The sequence below is a fragment of the Nicotiana tabacum genome, chromosome 8 (assembly GCF_000715075.1).
Source record: "Nicotiana tabacum cultivar K326 chromosome 8, ASM71507v2, whole genome shotgun sequence".
Taxonomy (NCBI): Eukaryota; Viridiplantae; Streptophyta; class Magnoliopsida; order Solanales; family Solanaceae; genus Nicotiana; species Nicotiana tabacum.
In genome coordinates, this window is record NC_134087.1 from 134887672 (window position 1) to 134911032 (window position 23361).

The 23361-nt window shown below is 35.7% G+C and overlaps 2 protein-coding genes across 5 annotated transcripts; one reads left to right on the forward strand and one right to left on the reverse strand.

Moving 5' to 3' along the window:
- The first annotated feature begins 414 nt into the window (after positions 1-414).
- On the forward strand, positions 415-3137 carry LOC107799746 (syntaxin-22). The gene is made up of 7 exons (XM_016622890.2): positions 415-831; positions 952-1045; positions 1689-1828; positions 2058-2129; positions 2421-2578; positions 2698-2798; positions 2877-3137. The coding sequence occupies exons 1-7, from the start codon at positions 596-598 to the stop codon at positions 2940-2942; spliced, it is 867 nt and encodes a 288-aa protein (XP_016478376.1). The 5' UTR covers positions 415-595; the 3' UTR covers positions 2943-3137.
- On the reverse strand, positions 1714-8083 carry LOC107799745 (heat stress transcription factor A-1-like). 4 transcript variants are annotated; one of them, XM_016622886.2, is made up of 5 exons: positions 7681-8082; positions 4891-6202; positions 4650-4787; positions 3235-4265; positions 1714-1943 (listed from the first exon to the last, which is right to left on the reverse strand). In XM_016622886.2, exons 1-2 carry the CDS (start codon positions 7894-7896, stop codon positions 4961-4963), a joined length of 1458 nt encoding a protein of 485 aa, XP_016478372.1. In that variant the 5' UTR covers positions 7897-8082; the 3' UTR covers positions 1714-1943; positions 3235-4265; positions 4650-4787; positions 4891-4960. The 4 variants fall into 4 exon arrangements, with proteins under 4 accessions (XP_016478372.1, XP_016478373.1, XP_016478371.1 ...); XM_016622887.2 differs by having other exon boundaries at positions 3235-4268; XM_016622885.2 differs by lacking the exons at positions 1714-1943; positions 3235-4265 and adding an exon at positions 4280-4462.
- Positions 8084-23361: the final 15278 nt, after the last annotated feature.

Below are 23361 nucleotides of genomic sequence, written 5' to 3' on the forward strand. Positions count from 1 at the left end.
GGCTCTTTGTCTCGATTCCGGTTCCTTGCCTTTACTTCTCTTGCTCCGTTTATTTTATCGTAAATCGAGGCGTCTCATGGGCTCGATTTTACTCGTATACAAGTATGTCTCGCTATCTCACATGCCAATTATCTAAAAACAGAAGGAAGAAAACCTCTCCAAATCACTCTTTTTGGTATAATATATATAGAATCCATTTGATCTAACTAATTTAGATTTGCGCGGCATAAAGTTAAATTAAGAAAAAGGTGCTCTTAGCAGAATGTTTTTATTCAAAGCATTAAGAGGGGAGGAACTCATTGATCCCATCACGCCCCTTGGTGTTCTCCAAATCACTCCACCTGGAAGAGGCTTAGTAAACGATAAAACCAAAGACAAACTGAAAATCAGAAACAGCAGAGGCGTAAAGTTAAGGCAGTAAGGCACCTTCCTTCATTTGTCGTTTTTGAACTCTCTAGTTTTACTTACACGTTACATCGCCCTACTCTTTTTCTTGCAAAGTGCATTTTCATTATTTTTTTTTCAACACACACACAGAGCATGTAGTAATACTTTGTCGATCTAGAGCCCACACCACATAATCTAGTTGGCAGCAATGAGCTTTGAAGATCTTGAATCTTCAGGCAGGTGTCTATATGTTCAAGGAGGAGGTGGATCATATTCATGGGGACGACAAACAAAACAAACCATCACAATCCCCTGCGCTTCTGATCATCAGCAGTCCATAGTAGCTTCTTTAGTGTTTCAAATCAACACGAGTCTCACAACTTTTCAACGCCTCGTTAATACACTTGGATCTCCCAAGGACACTCTTCATTTCCGCCAAAAGCTGTTAAGACTTGTATTCTTTAATTTGTTCTCACTCACAGAACACAGGGATTAACCTCTCAGTGGCATTACGCTGCTACTACTACTACTCACAGGCTGCTTTATTTGTTGATTTTTCTGCAGCCACGGAAAAAGGCAGAAAATTGGCGAATTGATAAAAGAAACTTCAGCTAAGCTTAAGCAAGCCATTGAATCTGACCAACATTCTCAATCTAGTGTATGTCCATTTTGGCTGTTTCTACTTTCATTTTTCAATTTTGGGTTAAGAACAGAAAAATGCATCCAAGGATGTTATATGCATATGGACAATTGAGTCCAACCAGAACTGCTACTGCTTTCAACTCGACCTCTATATTTAGTCCAAATTTGTCAGAAAAATATACTCCATGTTTATACTACTAGCATGTTTGGCTAAGTTTCTTTAAGGCCAAAAACACCTTTTTTTCAAACTTGAAGTGTTTGGCCAAGTTTTTAGATGAAAAAAAATGCTTTTGCATAGAAGCAAAAGAAGTTTTGGAGAAGCATAAAAAATAGCTTCTCCCTAGAAACACTTTTTTGAAAAGCACTTTCGAGAAAAAATATACTTAGAAACACTTTTTAAACGTTTGGTCAAAATCTAGATTGCTGCTCAGAAGTGCTTTTCAAATTAATTAATTAGTCAAACACAAATTATTTCTCACCAAAAGTATTTTTAAAAAAACACTTATAAGAAAAAACATTTCTCAAAATAAGCTGAATTTAAAAGTTTGGCCAAACAAGCTACTATAATTTAACTGTCAAAAGAGAGTGGTTGATGCATTTTTCCTGAACCCGCGCCTGTCTTTGGGAATATAAGGTTCTGTGTTTTCTTTTTACTTCAGGCCACCAGGAAGATTGCTAATGGTAAGCTTGCTAAGGATTTCCAATCTGTTGTTAAAAAATTTCAGAAGTCACAGCAACTTGCAGCACAGAGAGAAGCAGCTTACACTCCTTTCATTTCCCCCGAAATCAATCCATCCCGGTAACAATTCCTAATGATTCTTCTTTGTATGTCATCTTGCATTCTTAGAATTCTGCATGGCCGATGCTTCAAAAAGCAGTCAAACTTGAAATTCCACTCCCCTTTAGCCTGTACACTAGTTATAAAAAACATTGATAAGGATCAAACAATGATGTTAGTACTATTTATTCAGTTATACCATCATCCCCCAATTTCTCTTATCCTGACATCTTACATTTGCATTTTGCAGAAGTCAAGAGCTTCAGATAAGTTCATCAGCTAGGCCGGAGAGCCGTTCTGTTATCCTTCTGGAATCCAAAAGGTTAGGAGGCAATTAAGCGCGCATTGTTTTCAGTTCTGTTGGTTGATCATGCATGTTAAGAAACTACTGTTTCAGCACCCATGCATGTTTCAGTATGGCAAAGCGAGTTGTTTTCACTCGTATAATTTTGATACTGAATTCCCCATTCTAATAAAAACTCCTTCCCTTTATCCAAATTTTGGCGGATCAAAAAAGGATGAAAGTAAATTCAATTATCTTATACAAATGAATTTCATAAAAATTATACATCATTTGTTTATAGTGGAACCTGGCCTTTTCCCTTTACTACAGACAGGAGCTCGTACACTTGGAACATGAGATTCTTTTAAATGAAGCCATTATTGAAGAAAGAGAGCAAGGAATAATGGAAATCCAACAGCAGATTGGAGAAGTGAATGAGATGTTCAAGGATTTGGCGTTAATGGTCCATGAACAAGGAATTATGCTCGGTTAGCCAATATCTCTATTCCATTCTTCATCCTCGTCCTTATTACTAAAAAATTGCCAGCTATGTCTTATCTTATTAATTAATGGATCTAACATCCTAAACCCTAAATCCATCTTGTAGATGATATCAGTTCCAATATTCAGAGTTCGCATGATGCAACTACACAAGCTGCTCAGCAACTCACCAAGGCATCGAAAATCCAACAATGTAATTCGTCTATGGTAAGTGTCTATATTGCAGCTAGTCCTAAGCTATTTAGCTGATGCCTTGCCTTCAGCTTCGGAAATTTTGCTTTGCAGAGCTGTTTGTTGGTGGTGATAATTGGGGTCATCCTGCTTATTATAATCGTACTGGTGCTAGCATAAAGGATTTTCCATTAATGTAGTAGAGCAGCTTTTTCATCTCATTAGTGTATGAAGGGGTTCCGATGGGCATGTACATCCTCTCAAGCTACACATGTACGGTAAAACAAATTTATAGACTTTTGGACACTCTCCATTCACCCACTTTCATTTGTTTCAGTTATCCAGATACAGTCGTAAATTGGTATTTGAGAATCACATTAGTTCTTAATACTTCAGAGAGATAGTGAGCAAGAGCTTAGTTCACCCGACTGACTTTTTTATTTTTTATTTTATTTATCAAATAGATACTTACAGGAGGTAGTTAGGTAGGTGAATACCATCGATCATATCCTCCAAGTCCGTCCTTAGTCCCTTAACTCTTGCATCACCAAGCCTCGTTGACTTTGTTTGGACCTCCCAAGACTTGTGGCTCTTGTCTCATTTACCTTGCCAATAAGTCCAAATATTTATTGTTTGAGCTTCACCTAATTCAACGATGGCAAAAACCAATTGATTCAACATAAGACATACCAACGTCTAAGGAAAGGCAGGGAAAACCAAATACTTATTGGAATTGATCCTTTCTAATCGCATTCAGACGAGAAAACTGAGATCCATCACAACTGATTCTGTTACCACAGTGGATATTTAGTCTTCCATCAAACATTATGTAGCTCTCTGTCTATCCCAGCTAAAAACCTTTTTACCACAAACATGTTAAAGCGGCGTTTCAGCTTAATGTGCTTGATCAGTACCACACTGACGGGGATCTAACTTTTCATTAGTCGCCTTCTGGCCAAGCAACCTTTTGCCCAACACACTTGTAAGCCCACCACTCCCTCCCTCCAACGAAAAAGTAAAATAAAAATAAAAACCAAAGTTTTCAAATTAAAAGAAAGAATTTGATAAGAAAATTAGGACCAGTTGAACTCGAACAACTTGACTGAGAGGAAAAGAAACCAAAAGTTATTCTCATTTAGAAATCCATACGGCACGATAGAGCTGAACCAACTTTTCACTGGATATACCTCTATTCAATTGTCACGAACTGAGAAGTGAGAACTAAGGAAAAGTTGGACACACAACCATAGACAAACCTTTTAACACGCGCAAAGTAAGCTACTTCCTTTATTTCTCATAAAATAACAGATAGCAATGAGAAATCTAACCAAATAGATGGCTGCAAACGATAAACGACCATACTTTCGGATGTTCCGCGCGACCAACAGTGATCTGATAACAAGTGGAAAGGAAAAAATGTCCGCGACTGATAAGCTCATCATATCTGCAACTTTATGATATCGTAATTTCCTGAAAGTTAATGCCTACATCTCCATCAAATCCCTGCTGTCATTCCATTATGATAAAAAGAATTGATATATAGACTTATAGAATGATGATAAGTATAATTAAATATGCTCGAAGTGTTGGAATCAAAATGCATCAAGCAGATAACATTTTTTTCTACTCAAAACTTCATCAATGGTGAAGACCAGTCTCTCGGAAAACCTTGATGCTGTCTACCAGTACAGAACATCAACCTGACAAAAACCATACAAACACAATGAACAACTTAAAGCCCTCACTCTCTTCAAGCTTACCACTGGTTTTAGCAGCTGTGCTCAAAGCAAAATTACAATATTACAAAGATTAAAACATACGGGTAACACTAAACCGAAGAATAGAAGGCCCTATAAGGAATTGGAGAAATACTGAAACCCGACTCACCTCGAGTCAGTCAGACATCCATATAATGCAGAATGCGGATATAAGAAGGAAAGTGAAAATTCCTCTTTGTTGAGTTATGCGTGCAAATATTTTTGGCATATGCCAGAATTGGAAAACTTTGGTCTTAAAATGCCATATCTGTATGAAGATCAAAATAAAAATTTAAAAGAAACCACAAGAGTTTTGAAACAATTTGTCAAAGCATAAGCTCATCATAGTGAATAAGTAACGAAAATTCTACCTTTGATGTATTCGGCATTCAAATAAAATTCTCGATTCCATCCACTGCCTGATGCAAGGAGCCCCATCTGTTAAGTAAGATAACTCATATGCTTCTTTTTATCAAAAGCACTCTCTTGAATTCCTGGAACATCCTCTTCCTTCGCTAAACCATCTCCTAATGCTAGGGAACCAATCTCATGCTTATCCCCAGTGAGAGGGCTTGCCGAAAGAATCTGATCCCAGAAAATGTCATTAATGCCTGGAAGCTTAGACATCTCGTCCAAAAAGATATCAATATCAGTATCTGTGGAATATCTATCAGGGACAATTGATGTTACACCATCCACAATGCCTTGCATTCTGTCAATGTCTGGCAAATCCCCAGTTCCCAACCGCTTAAGGTCAGTTATTCCAAAATTGTCCAGTGTATTTATCCCATATCCTTCTGAAACTTCAGGCAGAACATGGTCTGTCTGAAAGTTAAGTGCATTTAAACCAGGAAAGTGAGGGACTTTGGCTTCCCAGGGAACCAGACTAGGGGAATATTGGATCTCAGGAATGGCAGATAAATTAGAGTTGAATGGAAATCCTGAATCCGCCGTCAGATGAGATTGTGACGTAGTTGGCAGTTGTGGAAGGGTAACCCCAGAAATACGACTGCATATACCAGCACTGTCTAATGTATTTTCGAAAGCATGGCCATGATTAGTCAAGACACCATTTGTATTCTTAACTTTGGTTTCCAGCCTACCAGATGCATTAGTTTTCAGGATCTTCTGCAGCAATGCTTTTGCTGCCTCATTCATTAAAGGCTGGTAACGGACTATCTGCCTGTCATGCATAGTACTGACAGGCTTGCCTGCATAAATTTCTTCTTCCTGGTTGGGAAATCTCCTCTTCTTTTTCATCCCAGGAATGCGCCTGTTTCCTTCATTCTGTTGATGAATAAGTTCGGCTATAAAGCCAGGGCTCTGCAAGGCCTTAGCAAGGAATGACATGGTTTGCTGTTGTCTTTGTTCCATCAAATGAAGACGCTGCCCAACATTCTCTAAGCAGTGGTCTGTTGCCTGCTGCTGCTGTTTCAACTTGACTAGCTCCTCCATATGAACATTTTTATCTCTTTTAAGCCTTTCCACCTCTTCTTCTATTCCAAACTTCCCAACTTCAACACAAGACTCAGTAGATACACTTTGCACTTGGGAGGTGGTGTCCTGATGGACCTGCATTTGAGACGGTTTTCGCCTACTTATGGTCTTCAAGAGGTGTTTGTGGCCTCTAAGGAATCCCTCGTTTGCAAATTCCCAGCAGTCTGGATCAACCTTCCTGTAACCCTGGTTGACGAAAGGGCAGAGCAAATTGTAAAAAGGATTAAGGTTGCCCAATATATACAAAGAGTACTTATAACCAAAACACAGAGATAACAGCGAGTGACAAGACTGTATTAACTGCAATACACAAGAAAACTATTCCCTCATCGTAATTAAAAGAGACTCCCATCTCCCATCATCGATTTATTGCTTTGAACCATGAAACATGGAGAAAATGGTTAAAATGTCACATAGTTACACTACATGTGATGCCTTGAAATCAGTTATTCTGCAGACATGATAAGCAATGATCAGAATGCTAGGATTAGAGATTGTTAGGTACAGAATCATATGACAAACAAATAAGAGGAGGTTAGTGGGTGGCAAACGGGATTGAGCGGGAGAGCAAGATTAGCGAGTGGGTAAGGCGTCCCTTTATTGTGGGTCAACTTCTATACCATGGTGGGACAGTAGGTGGCGAGACCTGGGGGGGTTAATGTGTGACGGACAGGATAGAGGGGAGAGATAGAAATATCAAAGGGGAAAAAAGCAACCCTTTACCTCATGGCACACTTTTTGACCCACCTTCACTGTGGAATACAGTTATACCATGAGAACGAATTATAAGCCCCAAAACCAAGCTTCCCAAAACACACCAAAAACTGAAATTACCGTTTGTTTTCCTATAATTTAAAACAAACACTGCCCCTAAACATAAACTTCTGGGAGATTAAATCAGGTTTATCAACTCTACAACTGCTTCTCGAATTAAAGTAACAGTCATCAATTTGCTATGCACCTGATGAGACCCTACCAAATAATTTACTACTAAAAGGGGAATAAGCTTTCAAATTAAAGTATCAACTGATATTTCAGCACCTAAGACAACTTCTGATTTGATTTAAACAAGTGTGTGGCTTGTGCAGATGGGATCAGAGAGCTTCTCATTAACTCGTAATAAAAACTCAAACTGTCAAACTGAATTGAAGTGAGGACAAGTACCCCATAGAACTGATCCAAAAATAATGTACTAAATCAGATGAAACTTCATATTATATTCCAATTAGATAGGAAGTTTTGCCTATTTGCTGAAGTTTGCTGCATCTTTCCAACTGAATGTACTACTTATATATAATCAATTTCAAATAGAATATAATTTTTTTAGAAGAGGATATAAAAGAAAAATAGAAAACAAATAAGCGTATATCATAGTGACAGCTAGAAACACAAGCGACCTAAGTAAAAACATTTAAAACAATGAGCAGAGAAAATCGATACATACTCAGAAACATAACGATATTTTTAAAAAAAGAAAAATTACGCATCAATCTAATGTGCCTCAATCCAAATTGGCGAATTTCAGAAACAAAATCAATATTATAAGAAATGCCTTTCTTTTAGGGTTTAAGCAAATTGTTACAGACACCAACCTCACAAGCAAAAGCATAAACCAAAATAGTGGAATAAAGAGCGAGGAAACAAAGAGGAATTTTAGTACTTACATAAGTATTCAACTGCCTAACAAAGCTGGAGAAATTATTGTGCTTAAAATACTTGGGCAAAATATCTCTCGAAAACTCCAGCACGTTCCAGACGACGAAGCTGTTATTACTCTTACTCCACGACACCACTGAATCCGTCGACAAATCGTCCACCATATCATACGTCTTGCACAGAAAAGGCGGTGGCGAATTTCCTATCTCATGAATTGCTTCCATTTTTGGCCCCTCAAAATCGGACGCCGATCTTCTGAAAGTACTCTGGGATTCTATAAAGACGGAAGCAGAAATTACGCACGAGACACTAGAAAATTTTGAGGAGGCGGTGAGAGAATATATTATTGGGAAAAGGCTGATGAAGAGACAGAATCAGACTCAAAGAATAAATGTACCATTTGACAAAAAAAAAAAACAAATCCCATAAATAAATATATGTACCAACTGTGCCCATAAATATATTGGGATTCTACTATAGCAGCGCAGATAGCAAGGGTCAGTTTTGTTTGCAAGCAATTTTTCCAGAGTTAAGTAAGTAATAAATTACGCTTTAATAATGTAATATAAAATTAATGACATAAATTATTATTTTCTCAATTACTGATTGGTATTAAAATTAGTATATAATGTATAATTCGAAAATATGTTTTTATTAGTTTTTAAATAGAATAAAAAGTTTGTTAATTTTTATTACAAGGATTAGCTTTTTAATTTTAGTTGTTTTAATCTGTGTATTGTTAATTGTTACAAGGATTAGTTTTGTAATTTTAGTTGTTTTCATCTGTGTATTTCCAATACTCTCATTTTTATTTAGTGTTTCATCTAGCATAAAATAAGTATAGAATTTTCTCCATAACAACAACATAAACGGTAATTTTAAAATGTGGATCTGGGAAGGATAGTGTGTGCAAACCTTGCCCTTACTTTGTGCGGGTAGAGAACTTGTTTCCAATAGACCTTTGATTCAGGAAAGCACACTCACAGCAGTAAAGCAAATTGAAATATAAAAATAGTAGAGAGAGTCGTAAGAAAAGAAATAGTAACAACAGTGAAATAGTAACAAATCGAAGCAAAATCAACATTAGATAATACTAGAAATCCATGAAAAGGATAAACACAAGAGTAATACTATAGCTACCGGAATGGAAGGAAAGTACACTCTAATACTACTAAATTTCTACTCTAATTCTCGACCTCCACGACCTCCTATCAAGAGTCATGTCCTCAGTCAGTTGAAGATGTGTCATGTACTGCCTAATCAACTCTCCCCTAATCTTCTTTGGCCTTCCTCTACCTCTTCTCGGGCCCATGGTGTTTAACCTCTCACACCTCCTCACAAGGGCATTTGGGCATCTCATTTTCACATGTACGAATCATCTCAACCTTACTTCCTGTATCTTATCCTCAACGGGGGCTATCCTAACTTTGTCCGGAATAACTTTTTTGCTGACCCTATCTCTCTTAGTATGCCCACACATCTATTTCATCATCCTCATCTTCACTACTTTTAACTTCTAAACCTGAGAGTTCTTGACTAGCTAACACTGCAACCTATATAACATAGTGAGCCTAACCACCACACTACAGAACTTATCAAGTCTTGGTGGCACAATTTTATCACACAAGACACCGAAAGCAAAACCTCCATTTTATCTACTCTTCCCCAATACGATATGCAATATTCTCGTTAATCTCTCTGTTATTCTGTGTCAAGACCCCAAATTCCTACCTTTAAATGTCAGTGATGGCACCTAGTCTCTAAGACTAGGTAAGCCACGTATTATGACCGCATTTACCAATACAAAGAGGTGTTAAACTTAAAACTTCAAGTACTTCTTAAACGGACTAAAAAAGAACCGAATCGGTTTTTTGATTTTCTTCAAATAAAAAGAGGTTTAAAACCATCTGTTGTAAATTTTATATAAGAAATAAAAAGACAAAACTTAACCTAAAAATAATATATGTATAAAGATATTATCTTATATAAGTTAAACATACAAAGTTTAGTTTTTTCTGAATTGTATACGGTCAAAATAGGGCTGGACCTTTTTGTGCGATTGATCGAGGCTGAAACATGATAAGTCAAGGATCGGCTTCGATTTATATCGAACTATGGTGCAGAGTTAGGTTGTCAAGCTCGAGACCCTGAGACCGATTAAGCTCGATGTCACGCCCTGAACCTGGGGAGGCGTGGCTGGAACCCGGTGCCACACTGGCCCGAGCGAACCACTCTGTAACTCATGATCGTTTGACCAAAACTAGAACGTACATAGGTCGAATTAGATGGACTCTTTCCTTTTGTAACTATCATGGGCCAACATGGCCACAACTCGTAATGCATAACTATAAGTGGGCAACACTGTATCACAGAATCATATTTCTTAAAACATAAATACATATGGGTCGTCAAGGCCTCTGACATACTGTACCAAATGAACCTCTGTCTACAAAGCCTCTAAGATTATTTGACATAAAATGGGACAGGGTACCGGCCTACCCATAAGTTTGTAGAAAAACTCTGACACGATGACTTATAGACTCGGATGCACTCCGAATGAGGTGGAGTCTTACCGATCCTTCGTTGAATACCAATCTCGTCTACTATGAGGGTTCGTCAAACCGTTTATCTATACATGTAAGTCTGGATAGTTCTATAAATCATGAAATATTTATAACGTCATGCATATAAATATCATGTAATGCATAGGTCTGTACGTACATAACATCATCAAGCCTCTGAGAGCATCACATCATATCATCTCGGCCACTGTGGGCAAATCATCAACATATACCAGCTGATCAGGTGGTGGTGCGTATATAACGTCATAACCTTTTCGCATATCCCATATACATACATATATACACGTATATAACGCCATCTAGTCATGGGTCAATGTAAATGAATGCAATGCATGATAAGTACGTCTATAAAATCTTTCGGAGTGTCATAAGACCATTATGTCTCTGATTAATATAATGAAATAGACTTTATCACCTTACATAGTTTCTGAGACTCATGAACAGATAATAGAATAACAAGACTTATGGAAAAACAACAATATACGCATCTCTAGCATTTCTTGATGGAAGCCTGGGTATGTAAATTGCATCCCTGTTTAGGAGTGTGTGAATGCTAGAGGTTTTTACCCAACTCCTTCCTATAATTAAATTCTTTCACTAATTAATATGCGGTGTTTAATTTTGAATGTTGTACAATTTGGATGGGACCATGTTGCCGAGCAGCAGATTAATTCGACAAATAAGTAGTATCTGAACATTGTTTCTTAAATCGTTGGTTACATAATGGTGTATGTTTTTGTAATTAGTCAAGCGGGTGGTTCAGTCGCGTAGTAGGTCAATAAATGGTGGGATTTTTAAGCTATAATCAAACCATGCTAAATGCCTATTTCCAAACTAAACAGCTAATTAAAATCACAAGCATAGATGGTTTGGAAAAATTCAAAGTACTTGGCTAAACTTTTTAAAAAATGTAACAATTTTGTGTGGGTTCGATAAATTTTTGCTAATTATAGCCTTCTATGGTATTTTTGTGATACTTTCTACTAGCCAGTCAACAAGGGAAAAGTGGAAAAGTTAACATATTAATCATTTTATTTCTACAATACACAAAATTCACTTACAAATTAAGTAGCAGCAAGAGCAAAATGGAAGAAACCTGCGTTATTCCAAGCAAAAAAATGTGAGTGAATAGCGTCAAAGTCCAGCCAGAGCCAACTATATGATTGTTGTCTTAAAACAATTCTTAAAATTCTTCTAAGGTATGTATATAGTTAAAATCTTATTGCGTTGATCATCTTCTTGCTTCTAAGATAGTAAAAATGGCGTGTAGTAGCCACTAATTAAGGGGATCTTTAATTTTTATCCACTAATTATAATGCTCAGCAAAAATAGCCATTACTAATAGGAAAAAGATAGTTTTACCCTTTCTTCAATGGTTATATTCCCAAAACCTTTTGTAAAAAGAAAGAAGCGATGAAGGTGAAGTATATATCAAGCGCAGTAATGGTAAATGTGAAAAGCCCTCCAAAATCGTCCAAATTTCATCAATAATATGCAAAGACAGAGAATTATCATAATGATGAAGTTGCAGCCAAATTAGCTCGTGGTCAAAGTTCAAAAGAATTTTCTGGATTTCGGTTTCCCTATTAATATATAGCGTAGTAGTTGAGCTTTTCTTTGGCTTTGTTGCTTCAGTCACTAGGTATATAGTATAGGATGTCACTGGGTAAGTAAGCCTTACATTGTACTAACACTAACAAAAGTATTTATGAATGACATCATCCTCAATACTTATTTGCTAAATTCTGTATGTTCAATTTTTTGAGCAGATGTATGAATTTTCAAAATTTCTTTCTTCTTACCTTGTTTTTGTTTCTTTTGAGTTCAAAGATTAAAAGTTAAGGACATGAGTCCTTAAGTTTGACATGCAGATTCAAAATTTAAGGACATGCCGTCCTTAACTTATAGTTTCAAGTTCAAAATTCTTAACTTTGAATTACACGTTCAAAAGTTAAGGACCGACAGTCCTTAACTTTGAGTTCAAAGTTCAAAACTTAAGGACTCTCTGTCCTCAACTTTACAAAAGTTAAGGACAAGAGTCCTTAAGTTTGACATGCAGGTTCAAAAAATAAGGACAGACAGTCCTTAACTTATAGTTTCAAGTTAAAAACTTAAGGACATGCAATCCTTAAGTTATTGTTTCAAGTTCAAAACTTAAGGACTTTCTGTCCTTAACTTTGAGTTTCAGGTTCAAAAGTTAAGGACATGCAGTCCTTAACTTATAGTTTTAAGTTCAAAACTTAAGGACAAGCAGTCCTTAAGTTATTGTTTCAAGTTCAAAACTTAAGGACTGTCTGTCCTTAACTTTGAGTTTCAAGTTCAAAAGTTAAAGACAATAGTCCTTAAGTTTGATTTGCAGGTTAAAAGTTTATGGAAAGACAGTCTTTAAGTTTGAATAATACGTTCAAAAGTTAAGGACATGCAGTCCTTAACTTTGAGTTCAAAGTTCAAACGTTAAGAACATGAGTCCTTAAGTTTGAAATGCAAGTTCAAAAGTTAAAGAGAGGCAGTCCTTAAGTTTGAATTACACGTTCAAAAGTTCAGGACAGGGAGTCCTTAACTTTATGTTTAAAGTTACCTCATTTTCTTTGTTTCTTCAATGGGACTTGAAAAGTTTCTCGTTTACACAAATATTATTACAAGAACCCAACTGTTTACATCACAGAGTGTGGTAAGCAAAAAATTTAATTTATTGAACTTATATATATATATATATATATATATATATATATATATATATATATATATATATATTAAATCATGACTTTAGTGTTTACTGAATATCGTCTCTGATTTTCATCCTAATTTGAAACTCGTTTGACATTGTCATCAGGAATGGGTGAGTCTGATATTAATGAAGTTGCAAAAGGTGTCAATGATGCTCAGAGGGTTGATTTCTACCAACGCCATATTAATGCTCTTTATAAAGACAGGTATAAGTTATAGCAGAAGGGTGTTTTCGTCCAGTCAGGTATAAGTTTATTAAACCAGTGGCTAAAAACTAAAGACATTTAAAACACTGGCTTTAAAATAAAGACAGGTGCTGATAGTGGCTATTTGTGGACATCGCCCTCTAAGATACTAGTTACTCTAGCCCATGCTGAGCCCGGGCCCAATTCCAAAAGTTAAAGCTTACAGTATTTGAAATCAGAAGAAATAATTTATTTTCATACTTTGGACTTTTATTGTATTTTAAAAATATATATTCTAATAAGTTTTTGAAGTCCAACTGAGCCTTAGCATGTTAATCATGTTTGACCTGTCAATTTCTTTTTGTTTTCTAATTTTTATTTGAGAAAATTTAGCAAGTGAAACGTTAGATGTAACTTTTAATTTGGTAATTGATTCTACTAATGGAAAAAATCTTATGCACATTATGAGCCCGTTTGGACAAAAAAAATTTCTTTTTTTCGAAATCAGCGTTTATTCATAAAATTTTCAATTTTCACTTGAAGATACATTTTGAAATTTTTCGAAAATTTGAAAAACTTCAAAAAGCTGTTTTTCAAAATTTTAACTCAGATTACTCACAAAACTTCGAAATAACCCAAAATTATATTCATGTCCAAACACAACTCTAATTTTCAAATATCATTTTCGCTTGAAAATTTTTTCCACTTTTTTTTTTTTTTGAAATTTGACAATTCTTATGTCCAAACGCCCATTATAAAGTGAGATATTTATAGTGTGTTGTTGTCGTAAAGATAAGTTGGTTAGACAATTTGATATAAAAAAGGACGGCCCCGATAGGCCAATATAGTGCATGTAATTTATTTTAATGGTACTTAAAAGTTTTCAAAATTTCTTATTAAAATTTAACTTTAAATTATTTCGATTTAATTTTTCACTCTAGTTTGATTTCTCAAATTGTCTTGAAATAACCTCTACCATACAAAAATAAAGGTAAACTTCACTTTGTGGGATTACATTGATATGTTGTTGATGTTGTACTCCTAATTGTACATTCCTTCTCAACTTTCCTCTGAAAGAAATATATTTTGGTTCAAGAAAGCTTAAGTTTTTTCTTATTTTTACTAAGTGATCATTTTGATTTATCTATATGTAACTCTAGATAAATGAAAGCTTGCACAAAAATAATCTAATATAATATTTATAATAGGCTGGTAAATATATCTAATATTCTAATTTCTTTTCTTAAATTTTGTTTACCAAGCATTTGTTACTATCACCATATAAAGATTCTTTATAATTGAAATTACTAAACATCATTGTAAAAGATTTGAAAAATAATTTATTAAATTTTTTCAAATTAATAATTTGATCACTTTAAAAATACATCATGCAGCGGGTATATAATATTAAAAATGTAATGGGGCCCATGAGTTTATAGGAGAATTCAAACAAATGCAAAGACAACCAGACTACCTGAGAGGTCTCAAATGTGAAAGGTAAATGGGACCCATAGGTAGAAAAATCGGCGGAACAGAAGCACAAGTTCAAATGTAATATTGGTTTTCTTGTCCTGTTGTAGATACGTACATTCATAAAGCAAAATGGTACAACATTCTTACAGCACTGAAACCATTAGATAACCCCAATTTCCCCAAGATACCCCATGAATACAGTCCAAAATTAAGCGTAGAAACTCAAAGGTTATTTTTGTCAATTCACCTGGACGACCCTAAGCTGCTCTCCTAGCCGCTTCTATAATAGTAGTAATGTGCGTGGAAGTGAATCACAAAGTCAACAAAAGTTGATAGAGTAAATGTCCTCTCTACAAGCCTGTTGTTGTGTCAGTCCCATCCTCCTCCAAAAATGTGACATTTCTTTGCAAGACTTTAAGTGTCACTTTATAAGTGATGGAGTGCTGCCACGTTTCTTTGGGATTTAACCTTATCCAAAGATTTTGTTTATTTAATCTCCCACTAAAATTTATTAATTGCCCAATTATTCACATAATTAAGGATTATATCAACTTACTTAAAATACTACTATTAAAATATTATAATCTTAATAAATCATGGTACCATATAAAATCCATACATACATTATTATTTCATTAAAATATTCATATAAAAATACATATATTTTCTCAACTTATAATTTTTCTAGTTTCATATAAAGAGTACAAATTTTCGTACGCCTAATTCTTAAAATGTATAAAGATAACCTTCTTTTCTTGTGAAAAAATTAATTCATATCTTTACAATAAAGAAAATTTTATAAACTTTCTCCTATTATAAGTATAATTTACCATATCCGAAAATAGTAATAATGGTAACTATCCAAAATTATACTAATAAAATCTTTACTAAGATATTCCATTTAAAAGAAAAATACCACACTAACATAATATCTAACGGTATTAGGCTTAATTATGTACTGTTCTCTAAATTTGCATGTACACTTTATTTCCTACATGATATTGCCTTAGCTTATCTTCTTATAGATTACATATATGTAATATAAATCTTATTTGACAAAGAAAGCGATAGTTTTGACCTAAATATGTCTGCAATCATTTATAAGTGTATACGTCTTGCTGACAGTGCAACTACGAACACAATATTGAAAGATATCAAATATTTTTTGCATTTGAATAATGACAGCTGCAATGGCCCGTGTCTAGTACAAAACTAATTTTTTTTTCTTTACTAACAAGAGCATACTTGCATTTGATCAAATTAATAGTATCAATACGTATGTCATTTTGATGGAGAGTAGAAGCTACAGTCCAGAAGTAAACGAACAATTCTCAAAGCTATTAGCGAATTGGTAATTCCAAAGTTGAAACTTAGGGGTGTAACATCATTCCCTCTTTAGAACATTCGTCCTCGAATGTTAACTCTTAAAGATTTGCAAAATTTTCACTAGGGTCTCCTATGTAAATTAAACTTAAAACCCAAACTATATCTGAAGTATTGAATATTCACAACCTTTTGTACTCGAGTATCTCATATCTTCTTCACTTTTAACTTACTTACTTTTCAATCTCACATTGTATCTTCTGTTTCTCTCATAACCTCTATTCAATATAGGTGGAAATTACGCCTTAAAGCTCTACTTGTGATACCTGCACCTCTGGTCCAAAGAAAATTTGACAAAAACTTCATACTAACTTCTTATGTCTCAGCTCTATGGCACGATCTGAAAATAAAAGAAGGGTAACATTTCCTAAATGCCCTATAACCTCTCAATTATAAATGTGGCGGGCAACACACCCATAAGTGAGATTCTACTAGGCACGGCTTTGTAGACTCCCTAGGACACGACCTGCCCTGATACCACTTTGTCACGCTCTGATCCTCGGGAGGCGTGACTGGAACCCGGTGCCGCACTAGCCCGAGCGAACCACTCTGTAACTCATGATCGTTTGACCAAAACTAGAACATACATAGGTCGAATTAGCTGAACTCATTCCTTTTGTAACCATCATGGGCCAACATGGCCACAACTCGTAATGTATAACTATAAGTGGGCAACACTGTATCACTGAATCATATTTTTTAAAACATGAATACATATAGGTCCGTCAAAGCCTCTGACATACTGTACTAAATAAACCTATATCTATAAAGCCTCTAAGATTATTTGACATAAAATGGGATAGGGTACCGGCCTACCCATAAGTCTGTAGAAAAATTCTGACACGACGACTTATAGACTCGGCTGCACTCCGAATGAGGTGGAGTCTTACCGATCGTTCGTTGAATGCCAATATCGTCTACTATGAGGGTTCGTCAAACCGATTATCTATACCTGTAAGTTTGGATAGCTCTGTAAATCATGAAATATTTATAATGTCATGCATATAAATATCATGTAATGCATAGGTCTGTACGTACATAACATCATCAAGCCTCTGAGGGCATCCCATTATATCATCTCGGCTACTGTAGGCAAATCATCAACGTATACCAGCTGATCAGGTGGTGGTGCATATATAATGTCGTAACCTTTTCCCATATCCCATATACATATATTTACATATATATATATATATATATATATATATATATATATTTATATATATATATATATATATACATCATCTCGGCCACTGTGGGCAAAATCATCAACGTATATCAGCTGATCAGGTGGTGGTGCGTATATAACGCCATAATCTTTTCCCATATCCCATACACATACATAATATACATATATACGCGTATATAACTCCATCTGTTCATGGGTTAATGTAAATGAATGCAATGCATGATACGTACGTCAATAAAATCTTTCGGAGTGTCATAAAACCCTCTGATTAATATCATGAAATAGACTTTATCACCTTACATAGTTTCTGAGACCCATGAACAGATGATAGAATAACAAGACTTATGGAAAAACAACAATATACGCATCTCTAACATTTCTTGATGGAAGCCTGGGTATGTAAATTGCATCCCTGTTTAGGAGTGTGTGAATGCTAGAGGTTTTTACCCAGCTCCTTCCTATAATTAAATTCTTTCACTAATTAATTTGCGGTGTTTAATTTTGAATGTTGTACAATTTGGATGGGACCATGTTGCCGAGCAGCAGATTAATTCGACAAATAAGTAGTATCTGAACATTGTTTGTTAAATCGTTGGTTACATAATGGTGTATGTTTTTGTAATTAGTCAAGCGGGTGGTTCAGTCGCGTAGTAGGTCAATAAATGGTGGGATTTTTAAGCTATAATCAAACCATGCTAAATGCCTATTTCCAAACTAAACAGCTAATTAAAATCACAAGCATAGATGGTTTGGAAAAATTCAAAGTACTTGGCTAAACTTTTTAAAAAATGTAACAATTTTGTGTGTGTTCGTTAAAATTTTGCTAATTATAGCCTTCTATGGTATTTTTGTGACACTTTCTACTAGTCAGTCAACAAGGGAAACTGGAAAAGTTAACATATTGATCATTTTATTTCTACAATACACAAAATTCACTTACAAATTAAGTAGCAGCAAGAGCAAAATGGAAGAAACCTGCGTTATTCCAAGCAAAAAAATGCGAGTGAATAGCGTCAAAGTCCAGCCAGAGCCAACTATATGATTGTTGTCTTAAAACAATTCTTATAATTCTTCTAAGGTATGTATATAGTTAAAATCTTATTGCGTTGATCTTCTTCTTGCTTCTAAGATATGTGCGTGGAAGTGAATCACAAAGTTAACAAAAGTTGATAGAGTAAATGTCCTCTCCACAAGCTTGTTGTTGTGTCAGTCCCATCCTCCTCCAAAAATGTGACATTTCTTTGCAGGACTTTAAGAGTCACCTTATAAGTGATGGAGTGTTAGCCACGTTTCTTTGGGATTTAATCTTATCCCGATCAATTATGTAATTAAGTAATATTTCACTACCCGGTAATTAATCAGTTACCCGCATAATTAAGAATTATTTCAAATTACTTAAGGTTCTACTTATTTTTAACATACTTTATACACCATACTATCATGGTCATATAGTACCATATAAAATCAATACATATACTATTATTTTATTAAAATATCCATGTAAAAATACATATATATTTCCAAATTATAATTTTCCTAATCTCATATAAAGAGTAAAATTTTCCTACACTTAATTCTTAAAATAGTAGAAAGATAACCTTCTTTTATTGTGAAAAAATTAATTCATATCTTTACAATAAAGAAAATCTCATAAACTTTTTCCTATTATGAGTATAATTTACCATATCCGAAAATAGTAATAATGGTAACTATCCAAAATTATACTAATAAAATCTTTACTAAGATATTCCATTTAAAAGAAAAATACCACACTAACATAATATCTAACGGTATTAGGCTTAATTATGTACTGTTCTCTAAATTTGCATGTACACTTTATTTCCTACATGATATTGCCTTAGCTTATCTTCTTATAGATTACATATATGTAATATAAATCTTATTTGACAAAGAAAGCGATAGTTTTGACCTAAATATGTCTGCAATCATTTATAAGTGTATACGTCTTGCTGACAGTGCAACTACGAACACAATATTGAAAGATATCAAATATTTTTTGCATTTGAATAATGAAAGCTGCAATGGCCCGTGTCTAGTACAAAACTAATTTTTTTTTCTTTACTAACAAGAGCATACTTGCATTTGATCAAATTAATAGTATCAATACGTATGTCATTTTGATGGAGAGTAGAAGCTACAGTCCAGAAGTAAACGAACAATTCTCAAAGCTATTAGCGAACTGGTAATTCCAAAGTTAGAAACTTACGGGGTGTAACACTCGAGATCCTAAGACCGATTAAGTTTGAGATCTTGAGACCGATTAAGATCGAAACCGACCAAGATGAAGATCGAGGGAAGCTTACTTGGGCGAATAACGAAAAGACAAAATATCCGCAATCGGGCGAGGATCACGGCGCAAATCCCGGCACATATCAAGAAGAGGCCGATTAATTAGCCAATCATGGGATTTCTAAGTGTATTTAGAATTGCACCAAGAGTAGTACTCCCCTACTATATAAAGGGGGTTTGATCATTTGTAAAGGGGATCATATCCACATTACATAAAGCAAAATACTACTTTTCTCTTAAGCTTTCAGCATTCTGTTACTCTGTTCTTGTATCAACTGAATCTTCACTTGGTTCAAGTGTGATCAAATTCGAGGATCAAGGCTACTTGATCCATTTGGTTTGCTTTAATTCCTATTTACTGTCAATTTCAATATCAATTTACGTTTTGCTCAGTTTGTGCAAAGTAAAATCACGTATCCTTAAAACCACAATATAAATTCAATTGTTATCTGATTTTTGGATAAACAGTTTGGCGCCCACCGCGGGGCTAAGGATAATAGTGATTGCCTGGTACAATTTTCGTAACACACACTATTTTATGCTTGTTCTTCGAAGTGTCTTTGATTACATGATTAAAAAATGTCAAACTCTCAATCAGCACCTCAACATATTGACAATGATCTCAGCCACCACGGCTAGAATGAGAACATTGCACCAGGAAACGTTGTACCCCCTGCTGGCCTCGATGGAGTTCCAGCTGTAGACTCAATCGACGTCAGTTCGCATGTAGCTATCAATGGAAATGTGGCCGTCGATCTCGAAAGTAGCGTTTATGGTGGTACCCGATCAACAACTCAGAATGCACATGGTGGTGAAGATGGCAGAATCAGCCTGCGGCTAATCTTCAAAATGTTGTAGGCCCAGCAGGCAGCAATAGCTCAGCTCCAAAATCAGAACCACACCCCAAGTAGGGTCGAACTCGATCCATTCCAAGAAGTTGTACACAGGGTTGAATTGGCTTTGAGAAAATCGAATGAGAAAGAATCAGAGACCAATCCTGCTATTATAAAAATGCTGGAAGAACTGACAAAGCGAATCGAGACAGGGGAAAAGAAGATCGAGAAAAATGATAAGAAGGTGGAAACCTATAATTCCAGGGTCGACCAAATCCCGGGGGCATCACCGATATTGAAAGGACTAGATTCTAAAAAGATTGTACAAAAACCTTTCCCCCAAGTGCGGCTCCAAAGACATTCCCCAAGAAGTTCCGTATGCCCGTGATTCCTAAGTATAACGGGACGACTGATTCAAATGAACACGTCACCTCATACACGTGTGCCATTAAAGGAAATGACTTGGAAGATGATGAGATTGAATCTGTGTTGCTAAAGAAATTTGGGGAGACTCTATTAAAGGGTGTTATGATATGGTATCATAATTTACCGCCTAATTCTATTGACTCGTTTGCTATGCTTGTAGATTCTTTTGTAAAGGCACACGCCAGAGCTATTAAGGTCGCAACAAGAAAGTCAGATCTTTTCAAGGTAAGGCAAAAGGATAATTAGATGCTTAGGGAATTTGTATCTCGATTCCAAACGAAACAAATGGATTTGCCACCAGTCAACAACGATTAGGCTATTCAAGCTTTCACTCAAAGTCTCAACATTTGGAGTTCCATAGCTTCACAGCAGTTGAAGCAAAATTTGATCGAAAATCCAGCTGTCACTTGGGCCGATGTGCACAATTGGTATCAGTCAAAGATTAAGGTCGAGGATAATCAACTAGGGGCTCCTTCTGGGTCCATTTATCCTATCAGGCCCGTAGATAAAATCAAGAGAGATATCGACCAAGAACCAAGGTCAAATAGATATCGATATCAACCGTATAATGGGGACCGTAGAGGCAGCAGATCTGGGCGAAATTCTACATGGAATGAGAGGATAAATGATCGAGGACAAAGTCACGGGGACTTGGTACCGAGGAAGGTCACATTAAACATCCAAAATGAAGGTACGACCCTATTTCAATTCTTTCCATTTTTCGACTAACACTTGCAGGTTATCGACAGAGAGTGGCACGAAGCCTTAGGTCTTAAAAGCACGTGTTGCACTCTTTTTCCCTTTAATCGTTTTTGTCCTAATTGGGTTTTTTGGCAAGGGTTTTAACGAGGCAACATCGGATCGTGCTAACTTAGAATCGAAGGCCGACCACAAATCGGTGTCAACGACATTATTTAATAGTATTCGAGGTTCCCTACAATCAACCTCGAATACTGGGGGGGCACTGCCTCTGGATGTCAACTTTGTTGCAAGGAAATTACTTCATAATGGCAGGGTCTCGATAGGGCCAAACGATCGGACGAACCGTGCCCACATAAGTTTGTTCGAGCCCTGGCTCAAAACACGTATGCTTGTGTGTTGGCCCAAGAACAGGTGAAGTTTTGAAGAATGACAAATGAACTCAATCATGGACCAGGTCCATCTTGTGAAGCACAGTCATGATCAATCTATGCATGTGAGATGCACGTGAAGGAGATAAGTCCTACTAATCAAGCAACAATATCTCCTGATCTGATCGAAAAGGTTGCATATTAGATAGGGGGAGAAAGTCTCCTTATATGAAGAGAACACGATCCAGGATAAAGATAGTGTTAGAATTTGAGATCATCATGAACTCTTTTACAATAGAAGTTCAGCAATTGAGTCCCGATCAAACTCTGATTACTAACATATTAAATGACAGTGATTGTTCTCTTTTACAAGGATTGCACATACGCAAAAGTGAAACTAAATTAAGAGCAAAAAGCAAGGTGATTTTGCAAGCAATTTATGTGTGATTTGAGTGTGCACTCCTAAAGCTACTTGAACGAGATAGAAGAACCAGTTCCATTGTGTCTATCTTTTACTCTAGTTCAATTGTAGTAGGTAGTTTAAAGTTGTACCTTTCAGCTTTCATAGAAGCAATTGTATTAGGTACCTAGAGTGTTCAAGTTATAGCTAACTTGAAGTTGTCGCAACAGTTGAGGCTGTGTGCCACAATGAGATTAAAGTTAATCCTTAGGTTTACAAAGTGTTTTTGTAAATGTTGTTTTGACTCAGTGATTTTAGTAGAAGTTTGGGAAAATCCTACTGAGTAGTAGGTCGTGGTTTTTTCACCTTTTGAGCCAGGTGTTTTCCACGTAAAAATTTCTGTGTTCTTTATTTTCTGTATTTATTATTCCATAAACAGTAGTAGTTGGAACACCTAGAAGAACCGGATTCTTCTATAGAGTAGTTAAGCGAAAATTGGGTACCACACAAATCACCCCCCCTCTTGTATGGTATTGACACTTAAAACATCAATGTGTAATCGTTTTTCACAAGAATAAAGAGAAGTATTTTTTTCCTTGCAATCATCTCATGTCTTAGAAATTTTTTTCTATTTTACAATTCCATACTTTCAATCTATTATGGAAACGAGCTTAAGGGCCAATCATAACCAGAGTTCGGATACTCACCCCCACACTCGAAAACTGCCGTCCGAAAAATAAAACTCGAACTTATCGAACTATTGATTGTTAAGGGCATAAGACTTTTCAGGCAACCCCCGAATTTTAAAAGCCACGACCATACCCACTCGGGGACTGTTATCTTAGGAAAGCCTGGATAACTCGGGGAACCAAACTCACTAGGCTACACCTGAACCAAAAGGCTACGACCAATTTAAAATAGCTCAGAGACGTCTAAAACCCGTAACAAAATGGCCTCAAGAAAAAACACAAAAGAAAGCAAAAATACAAAGGCCTAAGGACTACCTTAACCCGAGTTCGAGCAAATTCTCATTCGAGGACTATCTATCGAGCCCAAGGGCCATCTTATTTCGAGTTCGATCAAGTCTTCACTCGACCATAAAGCTTAAGGG